General features: G+C 53.4%; 6 protein-coding genes and 1 non-coding gene across 7 annotated transcripts; 2 read left to right on the top strand and 5 right to left on the bottom strand.

The window, feature by feature from the left end:
• Positions 1-122: 122 nt before the first annotated feature.
• BZA05DRAFT_400418 (uncharacterized protein) lies at positions 123-1702 on the bottom strand. The gene has a single exon (XM_051483889.1). It carries the CDS (start codon positions 1389-1391, stop codon positions 474-476), a length of 918 nt encoding a protein of 305 aa, XP_051338604.1. The 5' UTR covers positions 1392-1702; the 3' UTR covers positions 123-473.
• Positions 1703-2091: 389 nt separating this feature from the next.
• Positions 2092-4154, bottom strand: BZA05DRAFT_400416 (mitochondrial distribution and morphology protein family 31/32). Its single transcript, XM_051483888.1, has 3 exons — positions 3728-4154; positions 2454-3676; positions 2092-2391 (listed from the first exon to the last, which is right to left on the bottom strand). The coding sequence occupies exons 1-3, from the start codon at positions 4134-4136 to the stop codon at positions 2260-2262; spliced, it is 1764 nt and encodes a 587-aa protein (XP_051338603.1). The 5' UTR covers positions 4137-4154; the 3' UTR covers positions 2092-2259.
• Positions 4155-4809: 655 nt separating this feature from the next.
• Positions 4810-5619, top strand: BZA05DRAFT_374540 (uncharacterized protein; the record flags this gene model as incomplete). Its single annotated transcript, XM_051481765.1, has 2 exons — positions 4810-4966; positions 5022-5619. The coding sequence occupies exons 1-2, from the start codon at positions 4883-4885 to the stop codon at positions 5616-5618; spliced, it is 681 nt and encodes a 226-aa protein (XP_051338602.1). The 5' UTR covers positions 4810-4882.
• On the bottom strand, positions 5620-7396 carry BZA05DRAFT_400411 (renal dipeptidase family). Its single transcript, XM_051483887.1, has 4 exons — positions 6947-7396; positions 6224-6851; positions 5946-6166; positions 5620-5892 (listed from the first exon to the last, which is right to left on the bottom strand). The coding sequence occupies exons 1-4, from the start codon at positions 7149-7151 to the stop codon at positions 5681-5683; spliced, it is 1266 nt and encodes a 421-aa protein (XP_051338601.1). The 5' UTR covers positions 7152-7396; the 3' UTR covers positions 5620-5680.
• Positions 7397-7412: 16 nt separating this feature from the next.
• Positions 7413-8718, top strand: BZA05DRAFT_64264 (S-adenosyl-L-methionine-dependent methyltransferase). Its single transcript, XM_051488526.1, has 3 exons — positions 7413-7926; positions 7983-8345; positions 8403-8718. The coding sequence occupies exons 1-3, from the start codon at positions 7588-7590 to the stop codon at positions 8538-8540; spliced, it is 840 nt and encodes a 279-aa protein (XP_051338600.1). The 5' UTR covers positions 7413-7587; the 3' UTR covers positions 8541-8718.
• An 8-nt stretch (positions 8719-8726) lies between these two features.
• On the bottom strand, positions 8727-10082 carry BZA05DRAFT_419351 (uncharacterized protein; the record flags this gene model as incomplete). The annotated part of the gene is made up of 6 exons (XM_051485587.1): positions 8727-9192; positions 9242-9345; positions 9400-9647; positions 9704-9758; positions 9812-9853; positions 9930-10082. The coding sequence occupies 6 exons, from the start codon at positions 10080-10082 to the stop codon at positions 8727-8729; spliced, it is 1068 nt and encodes a 355-aa protein (XP_051338599.1).
• Positions 10083-10778: 696 nt separating this feature from the next.
• BZA05DRAFT_t204 lies at positions 10779-10852 on the bottom strand. The gene has a single exon. It is a non-coding gene; the product is annotated as a tRNA-Val (tRNA).
• Between the last annotated feature and the right edge of the window lie 7233 nt (positions 10853-18085).

Genomic DNA, 18085 nt, shown 5'->3' with positions numbered 1-18085 from the left:
TGAAGAAAGGTAGAAGAAAATGACAGAAGACACTTGGCGTGTTTCTCGTCCTTGTACTAAACATCACGCGAGAGCTATACATAATAAAAGAAGAGCAAACCGAACGGCATTGACAGTATTGAGCACGGTTGTTCAATTACTCCCTCACTCCCGCTCTACTTCAGCTTACTTCGCCCATCACCATAATTTTTGTAAAGGAAATATAAGATACATCACAGTCATATCGCTTACTTGCTCGCGCCCATCATGAGGGAGAGTGACGAAAAAAAGCCGGGTGATGAGTCGGGAAGGAGACAATTAAAAAAAGCTCATTAATCCAGCCAGCCAGCCCAGCATATACAATCAAATCCAAGCCACAGTTCCCCTTCCCGTTAACACCGGTTTCAACCCAATAGGAACAAGAAAGCAAGATCGAGTCAAGAAGTAAAAAAGTCAAACACGCTTATCATCACATCGCAAAACACAAACCCGCATCACCTCACCGGCTGCTCGACAGCGATAAGCTCTCCCGCAGCCTGCACCTCCGCCGCTTCGAAGCCCGTCCATCCTTCCTCTCCTGCTGTTGCTCTCCTCACTATCTCCACAAGTCGTTCGGTAGCTTTGGCATTGAGTGCTTCGATCATTCGTCGCTTCATGCCGATCTTTGCAATCACCGTGGGAGATGCCAAAATCGCATCCGTCGCGAACCGCAGTCCATACCATCCACGCAGATGCCACTCACACAGCTCTACAGACCGACAGAAGTATCGTACCGCATCCGCCAGCTGCTCCGCGTCCGCGGGGCCTGCGATAAACGCCGTCTCGCCCAGACGCGCGTGGATGTTGTAGGCATTCGGATGGATCAAAAGGACCTCTTCTAAGCAGAACGCAGACTGCGCGTAGAGACCTTGCGAGCGGTAGAGTGATGCGAGGTGTGCCCAGCTCTCTGCGTCCGTGGGAGAGTGAGCGAGGAGTTTGGTGAGGGCCGAGATCGCCTCCTCTGGTCGGTTGAGGGACGAGAGTAGTGCTATCCGTCGCTTCTCGATGGCGACATTGGTAGGGTCATCGCGGAGAAGGGCAGTGTACCGCTTCAGGATCTCGTCGAGGTCTGATGGTGTGACGGCGACGGCTTCGTCGTAGAGCCCGGTTAGAGCGCGGATTCGGGGAGAGTCGGCGCCGAAACGGTCACCGAGACGCTGTAGACACAGCCGCGCGGAGGAGTCATCGGATGTGCGGAGGGAGGCGAGGAGGAGCTGCTCGTAGATGTACCAGGTTTCTTGAGTGTCTTTGGTGGCTTCACTGGAGGCGAGGAAGTGAGGCGCGTAGGAGGCTAGGTGCGCCGAGGTGCTGGCGGATTTAAGAGGCAAAGGGTGCGCCGTCAGGTAGGTTATCAGTGTTTGGAGGATGCCCATCGTGGATGTGTGCGATGTGCGATGTGGAGGAGGAGGCGGAGTGTGGAGGGAGGTGTTGACAGGTGGTGGGTTTGGCGGTGATGGTTGTCGTGGATGGAGATGGTATTGCCGGGCAGTCGGTAGTGGGTACGTAAGTCGGATTAGGAGGTTGAAAGATGTGGTTTAGCGCCCTTGAACAAGAGAAATAACACCTCGAGAAAGGAAAGAAGAAAGAAGCGGAAGAAGAAGCTGTGAAGGTGAGAATGACTTAAACTCTATTCACTGGTCTAGCATATGTGTCGGGAGTGGGTGTGTGTTGTACTTTCGTTGACCATCGCCAATGCAGGCAATCAATAATTGATCGACAGAAACCTGCAATGTTGTCTCAACCATTTACTGACTAAGCTGTGTGGCTTTTGGCGGTGCAAATGCCGCACCACAAGCGTTCAAGTTCACCTCCTGGGTGCAACTGTAGCATCGAGCAGTTTCACACGAACTAGAGCATCACAGCTGTCCTGTTCCCCGTTCTGATAGTGCTTGAGAAAAGAGGCTTGTTTATTGCTCTCGTTCAACCCCAGTTCCTGGGAGGTGCACGTGTCTTCTGGGCAGAGCCGCCGGATAGCGTGATTGACTACAGAAGAGCACTTATGGGTTTTTATACGACGAGGCAATCCATCTACATATTACGAGTCAATCCGTGTGATGGCGGCGGAGTCACTTGGTCGGTGATGGGACGTGAGCTTCCCATGGTAATTCCTAGTCGGTACACCCCTCTACCGGTATCATACTTATTGTACACATCGTCATATGGTTCCTACATCCTCCCATCTACCTCACTACATGAACAGTAAAACAAAAACTAAAACGGATTGGAGATGAGTCAGAAGATCTACGCCACACTACTGGCCATGGCCATCAAGAACGCCTGGGCCAGGAGCTGGAGCGACCACAGTCCGACCTTCTTCATTCTCCTTCGTCGGGCCTGTTGATCGTGTACGTTGCGCGCAAAAGCTTCGTACGTCTTCGCACATACGTCAGCAACACGAAAAAAAGAGTGAGAGGGTCGGGGAGGGAGCAAGTAACCTCCGCAGACAAATCATCCATCAGTCCACTATCATACACCGTCCAACTGCCATCGAACTCGCCCAGGGACTTGACGACGCTGCAGTTGATGGGAATGTATGTATTCCGGCTGTTTACGTAGGCAACGATGGGGCGGATCATAGCGCTATTGACGTAGCTCAGATCATTGGAGAAGATCGGGACTGCGGCACGGACGTCATTAAGCTGGACGTGGAGATCTAGTACGAGGAATTTCTCTTCCGAGCGATCTTTGCCAATTGAGGAGATGATGGACGAGAAGTCGTGGTGCTCCTTATCTGGGCTGGAGGCGGCGACAGATGCTTCCATGTGCTCGTAGATGTCGTGTACGAGCTTGGTGAATTGGGCGTCGTCGTCGAGTGGGAAGCGGACATCTGCGACGATATCGACATTTCCTTGCTGGATCCAGGAGAAAGGTCCCTCGATACCCCGGTTGAGGTGGTCAATCTCGAGGGCGTCGATGCGGAGGCGGCTAGTCTTTTTCCACAGATTACGGCCGTCCTCGGCGTCGCGGTTGGCTCCAGGAAGGATGTTGTGGCTTTGGCGTGGGTGAATGGTGAAGAGGGAGTCATCAAAGGAGCCCGAGCAGTAGTTGGCGCTGAGGAGATCGTAGAAGAGCCATTGCTTCCGGAGCTGGGGGAGGTCACAGGAGTAGATGGAGACGTGGAACGGGCGGAAGCCGTCAGGTTGGTAGACAGTCACCAGGAAGTCCTCCAGCTTAAACGACTCGATTTCGAAGTCACCTGGCTGGCGCTCGTGCTTCAGGCTGCGAGGGTCAACGTTGTCTTCCCAGACAACATGAGTCCGATCGATAACACCGCGCACACCCTTGATCTCGACGTCCTTCAGTAGTCCCTTGCCGTTCATCCACCTCGCAAAGGAAAGCGTAACGTTAACCGTCTCCATGGTGACATCGAACTGGGTGAGGTTGTTGTCCTCCTCCTCCTCGGGGTCGACATGCTGCGGCGACTCGGGCTCGATACCACCGCCGGCGCGGATAGTAGCTGCGGCGGCTGCAGCGGCGGTCTCGGCGGAGCCTTTGCTGACGTTGTGGCGGTTGTGTTTCTTTCCGGGACGGCGGGAGACGAAGACGTTCTTGAACTGGATGCAGTTATCTTTCCAGCGCGGGACGATTGCAGATTCGAAGACCACTGTGAGACCTGTTTCCTTGGTAAGGTAGTTTCCGATCAATCCAGCCAGACTCTCTGCAATGCATCAGCGCTGCCCCTCCAGCTTGTAAAAAAAAAAACACAAACCTTGAGCAAAAACTGAATTCACAAGGAAAATAGCCACACTGAGGAACGTCGTCGTCCCAACCACAACCCAAACAACATGTCCAAGAAACAACCACGAAAAGAGCGCCGCAACATCCTCAAAGCTATACGGCCGCATCTGGCGTATAAGCGACCACTTCGCGCGGATCCGTAAACGCTGCCACACTCCCGTTGCCGCCGCTAACATTTCATCCTTCGACGGCCGGTGGATATGCGATACCCGGTCGAAGAGGCCGCGCATATCGGCCGAGGCCCTGGTGGTCTCTTCATCGTGTGGTGTAGATGGTGGTTTCTCCGAAGGTGGTGGAGGCGACTTCTCCGGCGGCTGTTGACTAGATATGCATCGTCGTTGCGGCGCAAGTCCTAGACTCCACCCCTCCGGTTCCCCCATCCCCACCCCCCTCCTCCTCCTTCGCACTGCGGAGGTACTCATGTATCGAAATCCCAGTCGCATTAGAATCCCCTTCTTTGCCGGCCTCTTCAGCCCGCCCGCACCCTCCGTCACGGTTGCCACCGCCGCCGCAGTAGAAGAAGTACTCCCCACCGGAACGTTAGTGCATACACAGAGGCCGGCGAAGCCCCGTGACATGACGTAGCGGGATCGTGAGGTTGTCCACGAGTTCATCGTCGGTGCGAAGGGCATTCCAAAGAATCCGTAGTGCGGTAGTGAGGCGGTCGGAGTAAAAGCCCGACATCTTGGAGACGGAGGCGGGGTTGCCCGTGCTCTTAGCAGTGGAGATACGGCATCGTAGAAAGCAGTGAAGAAGCGGCGGCTGCTGTGACTGGTGGACGTCATTATGGCTGCCAGTAAATTATTATTCCGCCGTTTGGAATTGGAATTCCTCGGCGGACGTTGGCCGCTGCCGTCGTCGTTTTCGTGCTGTGGTGAGCCAGGAGTCTGGAGAAACGGGTTGTTTCCTTCGTTGGTTCGTTGCTCGATAAAATTATCTCCGATTGCATGCAGAGGTGTCGGTTGCTGGTGCGGGATCCTTGGCACGGTACGTCACGACGGATCGGGAGTGTGACATCACGATTTAGCACTCGGGTAGATAGGGTCATTGATACGATTGTGAGAGCGAAGTATCTTCAGGCCTTCATTCAACACTGCCCACTAACTACGACAACGCCTCCAGAAGAATGACTGTATTCGCTCAACTCCTCCGCCGCTATGACCACGCCTTCAACAAGCGTCCCGTGCTGACAATGATGCTCACAAACCTCGTACGTACACCATCATCCCCCCTTTCACCACGACCACCACTAACATGCAATCCAGGTCCTCGGCGGCGTGGCCGACACGACCGCGCAAACGGTCACGCACGTGCGACAGCGGCTATTGCACACTTCGCGACCGCTGACGGCGCCACAAAAGCTCGCTTTAAACATCGACGAAAAAATCCTCGAGAAGCTTCCGCACGCGGGGTCGGAGCTTATCCCGACCTCGCCCGCATCAACCAGTTTCGATTTCGCCCGCCTCGCGCGTTTTGCGAGCTGGGGCTTCATCGTGGCGCCCGTCCAGTTCAAATGGCTGCAGTTCCTGCATCGGTCTTTCCCGCTGTCGAAAGCTCAGGGCGTGCGCCCGCTGCTGAAGCGCGTGGCGCTAGATCAGCTGTTGTTCGCGCCAGTGGGGTTGTTGGGTTTCTTCACATATGTGAGTTTCGCCGAAGGCGGCGGGATGGAGGCGCTGAAGAAGCGGTTGGACAATGTTTATATCCCCGCGATGAAAGCGAATTATCTCATCTGGCCAGCAGTACAGTGGGTAAACTTCAGGTTTTTGCCGTTGAAGTTTCAGATGCCGTTTGCGGCCACTGTGGGGGTGGCATGGGGGGTTTATTTGAGTTTAGCAAACTCGAGTTCGACAGTGAAGGATTGAAGTGATCTATGAGAGCTACCTATTGGTGGTGTATATATTGTGTGTATATATAATTGCAACATTCACCAGAGAGGGTCTAATTCTTCCTCCAAAATCTCTGTCTCCGCGGCCTGCATTTCCTGAGCAACACGCTCCACATCCTTCCACACACGGATAATATTTCCACCAGCGATCATCCCCGCCTGGCCATCCGTCACTCCTCTTGCCAGAAGTTCCTTCAAGAGGTCCGGATACTTGCTTACATCCTCCAGACCCTTCGGCGCCATATCGATACCTGTCACTTCAGTTAGCACAATCCAGTGATACGATCCATGAGGAAAGATATACCATCGAAATCTGACCCAAGGCCGACATGCTCATACCCAATCAGCTCTCCAATGTACTGAATATGATCGGCAACCATGGCCAGTGTAGCATCCTTTGGATCCCTCCCTTCGCCGCAATGGACAAATAGACTGTAGAAGTTGACTTGAACCACGCCGTTGTTGGCCTTGACCTTGTGCAGCACATCGTCGGGAACGTTCCTTGGGTGCGGGCAGATCGCATAGCTACCATATTTTGTCAGCCAACTAGCCAGTTTTCCAAAGGAACGGGGACATAGTTACGCCGAAGAGTGCGAGAAAATAACTGGCGCTCTTGCCACTTTCAAGACGTCCCTCATCGTCTCGTCTGTAACATGCGAAAGATCCACCATCATGCCGAGTCGATTCATCTCCCGGACCATTTTTACCCCGTCATCACTCAACCCGCCCCATTTAGCCCCACTAAGAGCCGCCGCACCATCCGCGTACTTATTGTTGCACACATGCGTAAGCGTGATATATCTCACACCCAGTTGATGGTACATCCTCAATACAGCCGGCGAGTTACCGATCTGATGCAGCCCCTCGACACCGATCATGGAGGCAACCTTCCCGTTACGGTGGGCTTCCATCGCCGCCTCGGGCGTCGTGGCGAAGGCAAGGACGTCGGGGTACTCATCCACAAGCCTGTGAACGAGATCGATCTGCTGGAATGTCTCCCTGACTAAGCTGAGATACGTCGCATCGCTGAAGTCGTCAGGGCTCGCGGGACATGGCATGAATACGCTCCAGAACATCCCACCGACATGGCCACTCTCGAGCCGGGGAATGTCGACGTCCCCCACTAGCCCGGTGCGGAACGTGAAGTTGCTCCCGTAGATCTGGTTGTGGAATTTGGCGCGTATGAGGATCGGGAGGTCCACATGTGTGTCTGATAACGCGTCGTCGTCAGCACTAATTCACCGTATTCAAGAGGAAGGGGGCAGCGGGAGGGGGAGGGGGAGGGGGGAGGGGGGCGGAGCATACCGATTAATGGCGTGGCCTTCAATATTCGCTCGACACGGTGTTCAAGCGATACAACCGGCGGCGGAGGACGCGCACATCCAAAGGTCATGGCATAGAAAAACAGGAGAACAATGAGGGCCACGGCCGTGAGACGTTTGCGGCGAGACGTGATGGGCGTGCTAGCTTCATCGCCGGAGCTGTAGGTGTAGAAAGGGAGTTTACCCATGGCTGATGTGCGTAGAGTGCGAATGTCTTCGGAGGAGGTGGTGGGAGTAGAGGTTGGCCATACCAGGTGAATGGAGCTCGGTGCATGGGTACTTGTAAGGGTCTTTAAACGGAAGCAGGTCCCGACAAGGGTACCTAACTCGGATGTGCAACTCGGCACGCTCGGGAGCTTATCGCTTCGGTTAAAATAGTAATCTAGATGTCGTGATCCTCAAAACTCACCACCCCCTCTGGCGAAAATAGTGACTGTACCGGGTATTCGCTGTGCATTGTGTGGAAGGAGTCATCTGGAAATGACTCCTCTGTAGGCTCATGAGGGGAGAAGGTCCCTGCCTTTCCCCTCATGATCCTGACTAAGCAACGAGCGATACTACAGATATAACAATGACAGCTCACATGGGCATGATCGTCCCCGCACGCATCCCCACTTCACAGCAATGACCACCCTAAACCCCATAGCAGCCACCGGCTTCACGGCCGCCGACAGCTACGATGCACACCGCCCGAGTTACCATCCTGCCGCGGTCTCTTTCCTGATATCGAGCCTGGGCCTCCCGGAATCCCCGAAAATTCTCGAGCTCGCATCCGGCACCGGCAAGTTCACCGAGCTCCTCGTACCGCTGTTCAGCGAGTCTGGCAAGATCGTTGCCGTGGAGCCACATGATGCCATGGCGGATGTGCTGCGCGAGAAGAAGCTGCCAGTCGAGGTGAAGAAGGGAAGCGCCGTAGATATTCCGGTCGAGGATGGTTGGGCGGATACGGTCATTACTGCTCAAGTAACTACCCTCCCCCCCCCTTCTCCTACCTGGTGTCTGTTAGTTGACGAAGACAGGCATTCCACTGGTTCGCCACGACCGAGGCACTCACCTCCATCGCGCGCGTTCTCAATCCTTCCGGTCCCGGGACGTTGGGACTGATCTGGAATGTAGAGGACTACAACCAGTCGCGGATATTCGAGTGCGAAACTGCGTGGGAGAGCTCTATGCGGGATCTGAATTGGCAGTATACGACCGATGATGCACTACGGTTTAAGGATGGACTGTGGAGGTGTGTGTTTGCCGCTGGTAATGATCAACCATTCAACCCGGTTGAGGAAAGGCTCTTTCGGGAGGTCTTCTGGGTAGGTAGGGAGGGTTTGTGGGAGAGATTGAACACATTGAGTAATATTGCGATTCAAGGAGAAAAGGAGAAGGAGGTATGTCTCGATTGAATTCACTAGTGATGAAAGGCAGTCTGACTGAACGGTTGATAGGAACTGAGGACAAAGTTCGATAGGATATTGGACAATGCAGGGGACCTAGAACGTAACGATAAAGACGAGTTCGCGGTGCATTCTACTTGCGTCATTGCGTGGACGGCACTGAAAGGAGCAGAAAAGACACAAGAATGAGGCGGATTGATTGGGTAAAAGGACATTTAGACTAGGTTATACAGAAGCAACAAGTCAAATCATCAACAACAGTTCATCCGTGGACTTCCAACAATACACAAGTGTTCTCAAGTCCAATAAGCCATCAGGGCAAAAGTTATAGCATAAAACAAACCACCAATAAACCGTCTCGACGATCACAATTAGTTAAACAAGCTGGAATCCAACAATCATAGCAATAGTAAGAGTACCAGCGGCATGGAACCAGAATGAAGCTGACTCAAAGTACGACTGGCCAGCAGCAGCGCTGATTCGCTCCGCCTTCTTCTGGTCCGACTTCGAAGTAGCACTCTCGATAACGGCAGTGGAAGTCTTGGATAGAACCTCCGATTCGGAAGCGGTGGCAGATTCAGAAGCGGCCACGACTTCTACGGCTTTGGCAGTCGACTTTGACTTGTTGGGCTTTGTAGAAGTGCGGGCTGAGCTAGCTTTGTGCGGGGCAACGGCGACAGGTACGACGGGTGCGGTAGGAGCGATGAAAGTACCATTCGATGTGGTTGGCACGACATCGACGATTGGCACAGCATTCGCGGAACTATCGTTAACTGTTGCTGCCGGAGCTGTGACATTGTTGAGAGCAATAGGAAAGGCGGGGTTCCTGGATCGGGCACTTCTGAAAGTCAGCACATAGCACGTCATGTAGTTCGCATTGAAGAACGTACTGCTTCACGATGCAGGGCTCCAGGCATCCGTCCGCAATCTTTCCATTATTTGCACACTCCTTGTTGCAGTCGAGAGACATCTGAAGTTCCTGCTCCCGAGTGCTCTAGCAGGATGTCAGCATCATTACATATCACCAGCCACGAGCAACAACACCTACCGGAGATCTCTTGCAGCCCTTCAGACAAGTGTCCATGGCACCATCACCATTGGCCAAGATGTTGTCAGCACCTTTTGCTCGGCACGAGACCTCGCAGATACGATCTTCGACGGGATAGCTGGCACCACCAAGACGAAGGTGAATGCTAGATGGGAGGCCCGGAATGTGCTCCTTCTGCTTGTGTGCAGCCTTGACGGCCCTCTTTCCTCCAGCGAACGTGGGGAAGCTGTAGTCCTGTGTCAATGAAGCTGCAATAAATATATCAGTCAGAAAGCTCACTATTTGGCGAAGCATCCACCTCTACACTCGGTGTAGATAGCAACGTTCCTCGACTCGGAGAGGTAAGCAGCACAGTCGTTCTAGAACACAACTTCGTCAGCGCATATCGAGTATCATCAGGCAGTGAACTTACGATGCACGACTGGCACTGTCCAGCCTCATCAGCGGTAGGCCTCTGTCCCTCCCGTCAGCCCAGTCAAACAGAAGCACCATCATCATCATCATCATCATCATCATCTCGAACCCCATACCTGGCTATCCATGCAACGCTTCTGGCAGTCAGCGTGATTGTTGACATCATAAGTCCAGCAGACGTCAGTGCAAAGCTGCTGCTTGTCGACTAGGTTGGCTACAGCCAGACCGAGAATGGCGGAGATGAGGGTGATGACGACGGAGGTCTTCATGATGATGGAAATTCTGAACGATTGTGATTGTGAATGGACTCTGAGGGACAGAAGATAGCAAGCAAGTTCCAAGATGAAGCAAAAGAACAAAGACGGGTGGAGGAGAAAGAAAAGAAGAAAGGTGAGGATGGAGGAGATGGAAAGAAGGAGAAGGACAGAAGTGGGAGAGAGAAGGAAGAAGGCAGTAGAAGTCGGCCAACCCGTCTCAACACGGAGCAGTCCTGTAGCTGGCCAAAACGGGATACCTTCTTGCCCGCTACACTCATGCTCGGATGCCCTTGGACCGCTTTCCCATGACGGGCCTGTTTCTAGGATGCTACAGTCGGGTGGAGCACACATTACCACCAAGCTACATGAATTTACAGTGATAACTCACATGAGAGGTAATATTTTTATTGCAGTATCTGGCAACTGTCCTGCCATATCGGGAATCTTGACTTGTGTTTTGGGAAAACATTAGACACTTTTATTTATTTTCTTTCCTGCTCGGGCAACAATCTGTGCGCCAAGCGTCAGGAAAGCAGAACTGAGACGTCACCTCTTATGTGAGTTATCACGGTATAAAGCCACCCACATGAGATCACTCGAGTAATCATTCACCATTTCCAAAAAAAAATCGAATCTTGTAGAGCTAAAAACCTACCAAATATGAAGATGCACAATACAGGTAATAAAAACAAAAAAGAAAGTAAGAAGTGATTTCACCCAGGCTCGATCTGGGGACCTTGTGTGTGTTAGACACATGTGATAACCAACTACACCATGAAACCGTTTCATGCAAAGGCTTCAACCATTATGCTTATATACTGCGTGACGCTGCTACATACCATCACAAGATCAGAGCACGGCTTCCAAGTCCCTCTACCTTTTTCTTAACGATCAGTTGCCCAGCGACAGCCCCATGCCCACCACTGACGCCCACGGAGCAGCAACAGTGTAGATTGTCGCCTGGTTTACGGTGATCATCTGGGGATTGGCAGCAGCTAATACTGTTCCTTAGACATTCATTACGCAGAGTACTCTACAAAGTTCGGCTTCGAGGAAGATAATACTGGTTTGATACTGAGATCGATCGGTTGCTCAGCTCGACGCTGGTGACAGTGGCAGCCGTGGATCCGGAGACACGCTCCACGGGTTGGTTAGGGTAGATCTGCCCCCCAAGGGCAGATACCGTAGAGAATTGTTGTGTGTGTCGCGGATGGCGGGAGCGGGCTACGGCGACGGGAGCACCCGGTGGTATGTACACACGTAAAGATTCAATCTGAATGGATACAGGGTCGCTAACCCATTCCACAGGCCGCAGTGCGCAAAGAAACAAAGCTCGTCACTCCGGCAAAGTCGTATGCCGGTCGAGCGATGAGCGGTTGCCATTGGTGTTGGCGTTGTTGTGGGTGATGGAAGGCCACCACTGTTCCAAGACTCGCATCGGGAATGGAGCTCCGTAGTTGCTTTTGGACATGGGACTGCAGCCAGCCGGATAGCGACAGTGAATGGGCTTGGGCTTTTGTTTCTTCATCGATCGCCCGATACCTAGCGCCAGTGGACATGGCGAGGAAGTGAAGTTTGAACGTGATATTGAGTGATCGAATGATATTCATACCGGGAGACGCTATTGAGCCTTGCTCGGTTCTTGGAATATCGACTTGCCGCTGCAATTAGCTCAGACGATGTCTTGCGCCCTGATTCTCTGTGTTTCGGAGCTGATGAATGGCCCCACGTTTGGTCATGCAACATCACTCGCGATCAGTTTCACGTTCGTTAACTTAACGGATTTAGTCCGCAGCAGTGGACTACTAGCAGCTATGTCTTCATTCGAACATCCGTACATCATTTCTCGACACACATTGCCCGGCCTAGTCGACACGCCCAGCCCGGGCCAGTAAACCGGACATCGAGTGTCACCACCCTCGATGTACCCCCCAGTGCCCACTTCCATCCACTACCATGGTCATGTCCTAGCCCTTCGCCCAGAATCGAAACCACACCCTCTTCCGGCGACAGAAATAACCACGGTCACGACCACACAAAGCGAAACAGCACTTCCGCGGTTTCTCTACAGCCAATGACACACGAGTGACACAAGGCCGGGGAAAGAACGGAAGCCATATGTACTATGCATATTGGCACCAGCAACAATTCAGAGGTACTTACAGTAGCTTCAGCAGATTATTGAAGCAGGATGTTCTCGACGTTGGGTCATACTCGATTGCGGGCGTGAAATTTGAAGATCCAGCAATTGTGTCGTCAGCCCGCCCACGGACGGATATGTACCGGGATGGGATGCAACACTACCACCCATCCATTCATGCCTTGCATACGTCTTGGTACCCTACGCCTCTACAACGCCAGTACGGTACGTATCATCCTTAGGGCTCGATCCTCCTCCTCCCCCTCCCCTTCTCCTGCTACCAAGCACGGGAGGTCTTGACACACCATGACTCACTCATCGATCTACCGTAGCCATACCCAGCCATAGCCACATTCAGCCGAGGAAACACTTCCCAGCAGCCACTGGAATCGAACGGTCAAATGCCATTGTTCTTATCGTACCCAGCCCGATCGCTCACGGATCACGTCTTCAAGCCCAAGCAGCATGCTCAATCACGGATTATGATTCACACGCCCGTCACCCACCCACGCACCTACGCACCCACCGACCCGCCCGCCCCCATCTCACCCGCCTACTCCCGCCTAGCTACCCGCCCTTCCACTCTCCCCCCTCCCCCTCCCTCCCTCCTTCCTTTCTTCCTTCCTCGACCCCAATCCCCAACCCCGAGTTCCTCGCGTGCATCCAAAGCACGCCGCACGCCGCAGGCAATCCACTCTATGCAAAACCTCCCCACCTCCCAATGTTCCCATCCCAGCCTCGCCCATAAATATACTCCTTCTAGAAGCCAGCCCCCAAACGATAAACTACCGACGTCCGTCCGCATCCGACGTCCCGCATCCCGAGGCTCACGGACGTTGCGGGTTATCTCCCCCACCCCGGAGGAAATCCCGGAGCAAATCCCAATCTCCCATCATGTATATCACTCACCTCCTATGCATACCACACTCTACTCTATGTAGATACACATGTATGATACGTACTACTACGCACGCACGCATATATAAATAAATACATCATAGGCTCATTGGGTTCATTAGGTATACTTCCCTAGGTGCTTACACACATACGTACTTACGTATGATGTATGGGTGCATGTCTGTATGGATGCATGTCTGTACAGATGGTATGGATGCATGTATGCATGTCCATCTGTACGTGCTCGTCGGGGCCTCCGGGTCGATAACGGAGATTACTCTTACATAGCTCTGAGATCTGAGCACTGACATGTACCTATACTACCCATACTATACCACAAAGTGAGTTGAGTTGAGTTCACTCGGATTGAGTCGGATTGAGTCGGTCCGTTTGCGCACCCACCACCACCCTCGTAAACCCACCCACCACCACCACCGCAGCAGCAAGCAGCAGCATATCGGACGCGAACAGAAAGTCGCGTCCGACGTGTGTGTCGTGGGTGTCGTGGGTGTCGTGTATCGCAAAAGCTTATCCCACACCCTCACGCACGCACACACACACATGCATAGTCCAGAAGAGTGTTGCTGTTGCTGTTGCTGCTATGTACTGCTGGATCCGGCGCGTCAACGACAATGACAACGACCAACGACCAATGGGAACGGCAACGGTAATGGTAATGGTAATGGCAGCAGCAGCAGCAACGGTAGCAGATAGAGTGCTCGGGCTTGGTATGCATGGAGCTTGGAGCTTGGAGCTGGAGCTGAAGCTGAAGCTGGAGCATGGAGCATGGAGTATGGAGAGTGCGGCGCGGAACGGATAGTTTGGGGGTGTTGCGGATGGTAATGAGGGAGTAAGTACTGTGATGGTGGTTATGCGTTGTATGAAGGTGGGTAGGTGGGTAGCTGGCCGGACGATCGATCATGTGTATAGTATGCATGAGCTCGAGAGCTCTGAGTTTAAAGTAGTAGTCAAGGCGAGCGGAAGCCCGGAGGGAGGTGGACTCCATGGTACTATCATAGGGCATATAGAGCACTACTATATCTGCCATCTGCCATCTGCATCCGTGCCGCACCGTGCAAACGCGATAGACGCGGCCCGCACGGGGAGCCGGCGCAATGGCCAGCTCCAGCTTGATGTGGGCACTGTGGGATCAAAGCGGCCGGCACGTCCGATACCCGCCTGGGTATGTACTCTAGCTGGATGGGCCACGTTCGATATCTTGGGATAGGGATGTCTGATAGATATCCGTATCGCGAATCGTACCTACCGACTTACATTTGGCCCCCATAGATAAGTACCGGTATCGACATATGTATGGCGACTCGACCTGAACTCCTCGGAACAGCCTACCCCATCGAGGACCCCCCTCCCCATTAATTAAGCCCCCCGCGCGCACCTCGCCGTGACTCGACTGCAACACGTTTCATCAACTGCTGCAGTCCAAACTTAAAAAGTGCAGATTCTCGTTTATCTATCCTATGGTAGTCATCCTATGATAGGTATCCTATTATGATACCGTATCCCGCCAGCACTTCCGAGCTCTTAGAGTTACCTCCGATCCTTCGGAGTCTACAGACGTTGAGTCAAAGGTCAAGAGCGAAGTACTGAAGGCAGCAGCAGCAGTGTTTACCCCGTCTCGGTTTCACACTCGAGTTATTGGCTGTAATGTGCTGTACCGTCGATCTCCACATGCACCGAACGGCTTGCGGACGCAGAGGGGACAAAAGGAGGATTATGTGAGGAAAACCATCCAGCGACACGTTTCGATGTCGACGGATCCGACGCCGCCCACTGCCAGCCCAGCTCCCAACCTAGCCGCAGCTCCCGACCGACCGACCGACCGACCAATCCGCCAGCCAGCCCGCCAGCCAACCAGCCAGACAGCCAATCCGCCAGCCAATCCGTCAGCCAGCCAGCCAGCCGCTCCTCTACCTAAGTACCGGTAGGTGTGTGCTTGACAGTCAACAGTCAATGAGGATCTACATACTACCGTACTCCACATATCTACATGCCCGGTAGTCTGCAGTCTGCTGCTATGTAAATGCGTGATGGCTGATCATCCCCCCGTCTCCTCGCGGGGACCTCCCCCGCGTCCGCAACGATCAATCAGGCCATTCTTTTTTTACTGTGGGGGGGGGATGATGTCGACTCGGGCGGAGCTGCATACATCCTAACATACATCCTAACATACAGACGAAAAAGGAAAGGGAAAAGGAAAGGGAGACACGCCTGGGTGGTTTACCAACTAACCAATGACCATGCTAGTAACTACCTAGAATACCCAGAATAGTGGAATAGAGTATGGTAGATGCCTGGAACCCGCGCGAACTCTCCGATCAGTTCTCAACAACAAACATCATCCAGCATCTTCCAGCATCAGGAATGATCATCAGGAATGGGTGGATGGGAGTCCGGAGTTGCGCAGAAACGCGCACAACTTATACCTAGGTGAGGAGGAGGAGGATGAAAACAAAACAAATGTGAGGCGCTGCGATTGGACGTTATCTACCATACAGAGTGGGAGGAAGGTCTGCTCTACTAGTATTCCGTTTATTCCGTTTATTCCGTGGAGATTTCCATCGCATCCCCTTCGCATCGCATCGACCGCCGACGAAGGGCAAAGAGCAAAGACTCAAGAGCGAAGAGCAAAGACTCAAGAGCGAAGAGCAAAGAGCCGCCAACCGGCCATCCATAGGGTAGCGGTACCTCAGGCGGGACTCGTGATCATTTTGCGGATCCCGGGTGCAGCACCGTACATAAATGTGTTGGATGGTATAAGATCAGATTAGATGCCCAGTTACTCTGTACTCACACGGCCGGAAAGACTTATCCCCCCCTGTTATATCTGTGGCTGTGATTGACTCACCGTAGGAATTGAACATCCTCAGCCACACATCTAACAGGGGGGCGATAAGTCTTTCCGGCCATGTGAGTAGAGGATGGCGGCTCGGGTGGGCTTGGGCGGGCTTCCAAGTTCCCGTGCGCACTGAGGCTGGGCTTTGTTTCAACTTCCAAGGCTGGACTGGGGGATGGACTGGGGGATGGGCTGGGGGATATGGGGGAGGGAAGGGGTGGGACGCCGGTGGCGACGGAGACTTGTCACTTGTCACTTGGCTTCCAGAATCCAGCTCGCTCTTGCTCTTGGGCATTTTGGGCCTGTTATGCTGTTACGGCCGGGAGTTTTCTACATACTAGAGTACCGTAGGTTGTATGTTGCTAAGGACCTGCTTTGCTTGCGCGCGTGACTTGGATGGAGACATAATACATCTTGTGCGCAGTGGACTGTGGACAGTGGTACTAACCACCACCCACCGTACCAGGTATAAATGCACCGTGATGTACTGTGATGGAGAAAGTACCGTGCAGGCGCAGGTGCTGGATGCTGGGCGCATCGTATCGTGTCGTATGTACTCTATCGTATCGTTTGGGGGGGGGGAACAAAAGACTGCAGGATCCGTACATACATGGACCATACTCAGCAGCACAGGACCACAGGTGGATGGAGTACCCAGAATCAGAATAGCAGAATAGGGGTCGACTGTTACCTATCCGCGCGAGCGAGCGCTTACTTGCTTGTTTGAAGGAGCGCAGTTCAGTTCAGTTCAGTGCAGTTCAGTTGGCTATCATATCGCTATCTTTCTATCTTTCTATCTATCTCTCGCTCTCTGTGCTCTGTACTATGCCTGGTATTCCGGGGGTCGCATCAGCGCCATCGCGCACTAGAAGCCCACCCCCGGGTCCCCCGATGCTTCTCCCGTAGTTGGTCGGTCGACGTTCGTTCGCCTTCGCCTTTCGGGTATTTCAGGGCCTGCCCCCAGTGCTCTTCCCCAGCTCCCTGCCTGCCTTGCGAGGGTTAGATATCGATGTTATCCGCCTATCTTGTCTACGAACGTACTCTACGAACGAGCGAACGGACGCGAACGAGAGATACCGGTACCGGTACCCAGATACTCTTTTGCCAAAGAGGTTCGCCAGCATGCATTGGCATTTGCAGGCAGGCAAGCAAGCACCGAATCGCGGCGCTGGAGATAGCGAGTGGGGAAGAAGGAAAGAAAGAAGAAAGGAAGAAGAAAGGAAGAAGAAAGGAAGAAGGAGGACGACGCCAGCCAGCCAGACAACCAGCCAGACAACCAGACAACCATGCCCGCAGCGAGTGCGGCTACATACATAGATACATGGAGCGAGTGCGGCTACATACATAGATACATGGAGCACCTACGTGGAGATGGGTTTCCCCCGTTCCATCAGTTTTCCGTCCGTTCGTTGGTGGTCGTCGTCCGGGGTAGGTAGGGTAGGATATGCTTGCGTGCTGAGCTCGGTGCCGAGCCCGGATGGGCGAGGTGTGATATGAACGGAGTGACGAATGGAATGGCGAAAATCGCGAGCCTTTCGACGCGACTTCGGTGGATGTGGCAGTGAGATGGACGAGCACCGAGTAGGTACCTAACCATGTGCTCCACGTTTTGGCAGCGTCGACGTCTGAGGGAAGTGGATGCGCGGGGATTGCTAGGGAGGTGGTGTCGTTGTTCGTGATTTCGACTGGTCATTCGGTCATCTGGATACCTATGAATCGAGGCTGAGGAACAACTGCAGTGTCGCCGACTCGCCCGTCTTCCTGAGCCTGCTGCTGTTGTGTTGTTGTTCCTGTAAAAGGCTCAGTACCAACTCTAGAGTACCCACTCCCACAGAGGGCGGACAAAAGAGGCAGAAAGTCGAAAGTTTCTTTTGCGGGAAAAAAGAAGGAGCTGTGCTCCCCCCATCTCCATCTTCGCATTGGCAAATAGCCTTCTCTTCTCCTTCCGCCATGTCATCTGCCTCCGCCGACAGCTGGCCTTCCGGCTAGATACCTGTAAGTATTCACACACCTGAGGCCAATGCTGGGGGGACCTCTTTTCGGGGGCAGGTGGTCATGGAGGTGGGCTGGGGGGGTGGGCGTGGGCGTGTAGGTAGTGGGCGTGCACGCGTTCGAGATTACCGG

The sequence above is a fragment of the Tricharina praecox genome, assembly GCF_024521635.1.
Source record: "Tricharina praecox strain CBS 144465 chromosome Unknown BZA05scaffold_15, whole genome shotgun sequence".
Classification (NCBI taxonomy): Eukaryota; Fungi; Ascomycota; class Pezizomycetes; order Pezizales; family Pyronemataceae; genus Tricharina; species Tricharina praecox.
The sequence above is the reverse complement of the archived record's forward strand: the minus strand, read 5'-3'. Positions and strand labels throughout refer to the sequence as shown.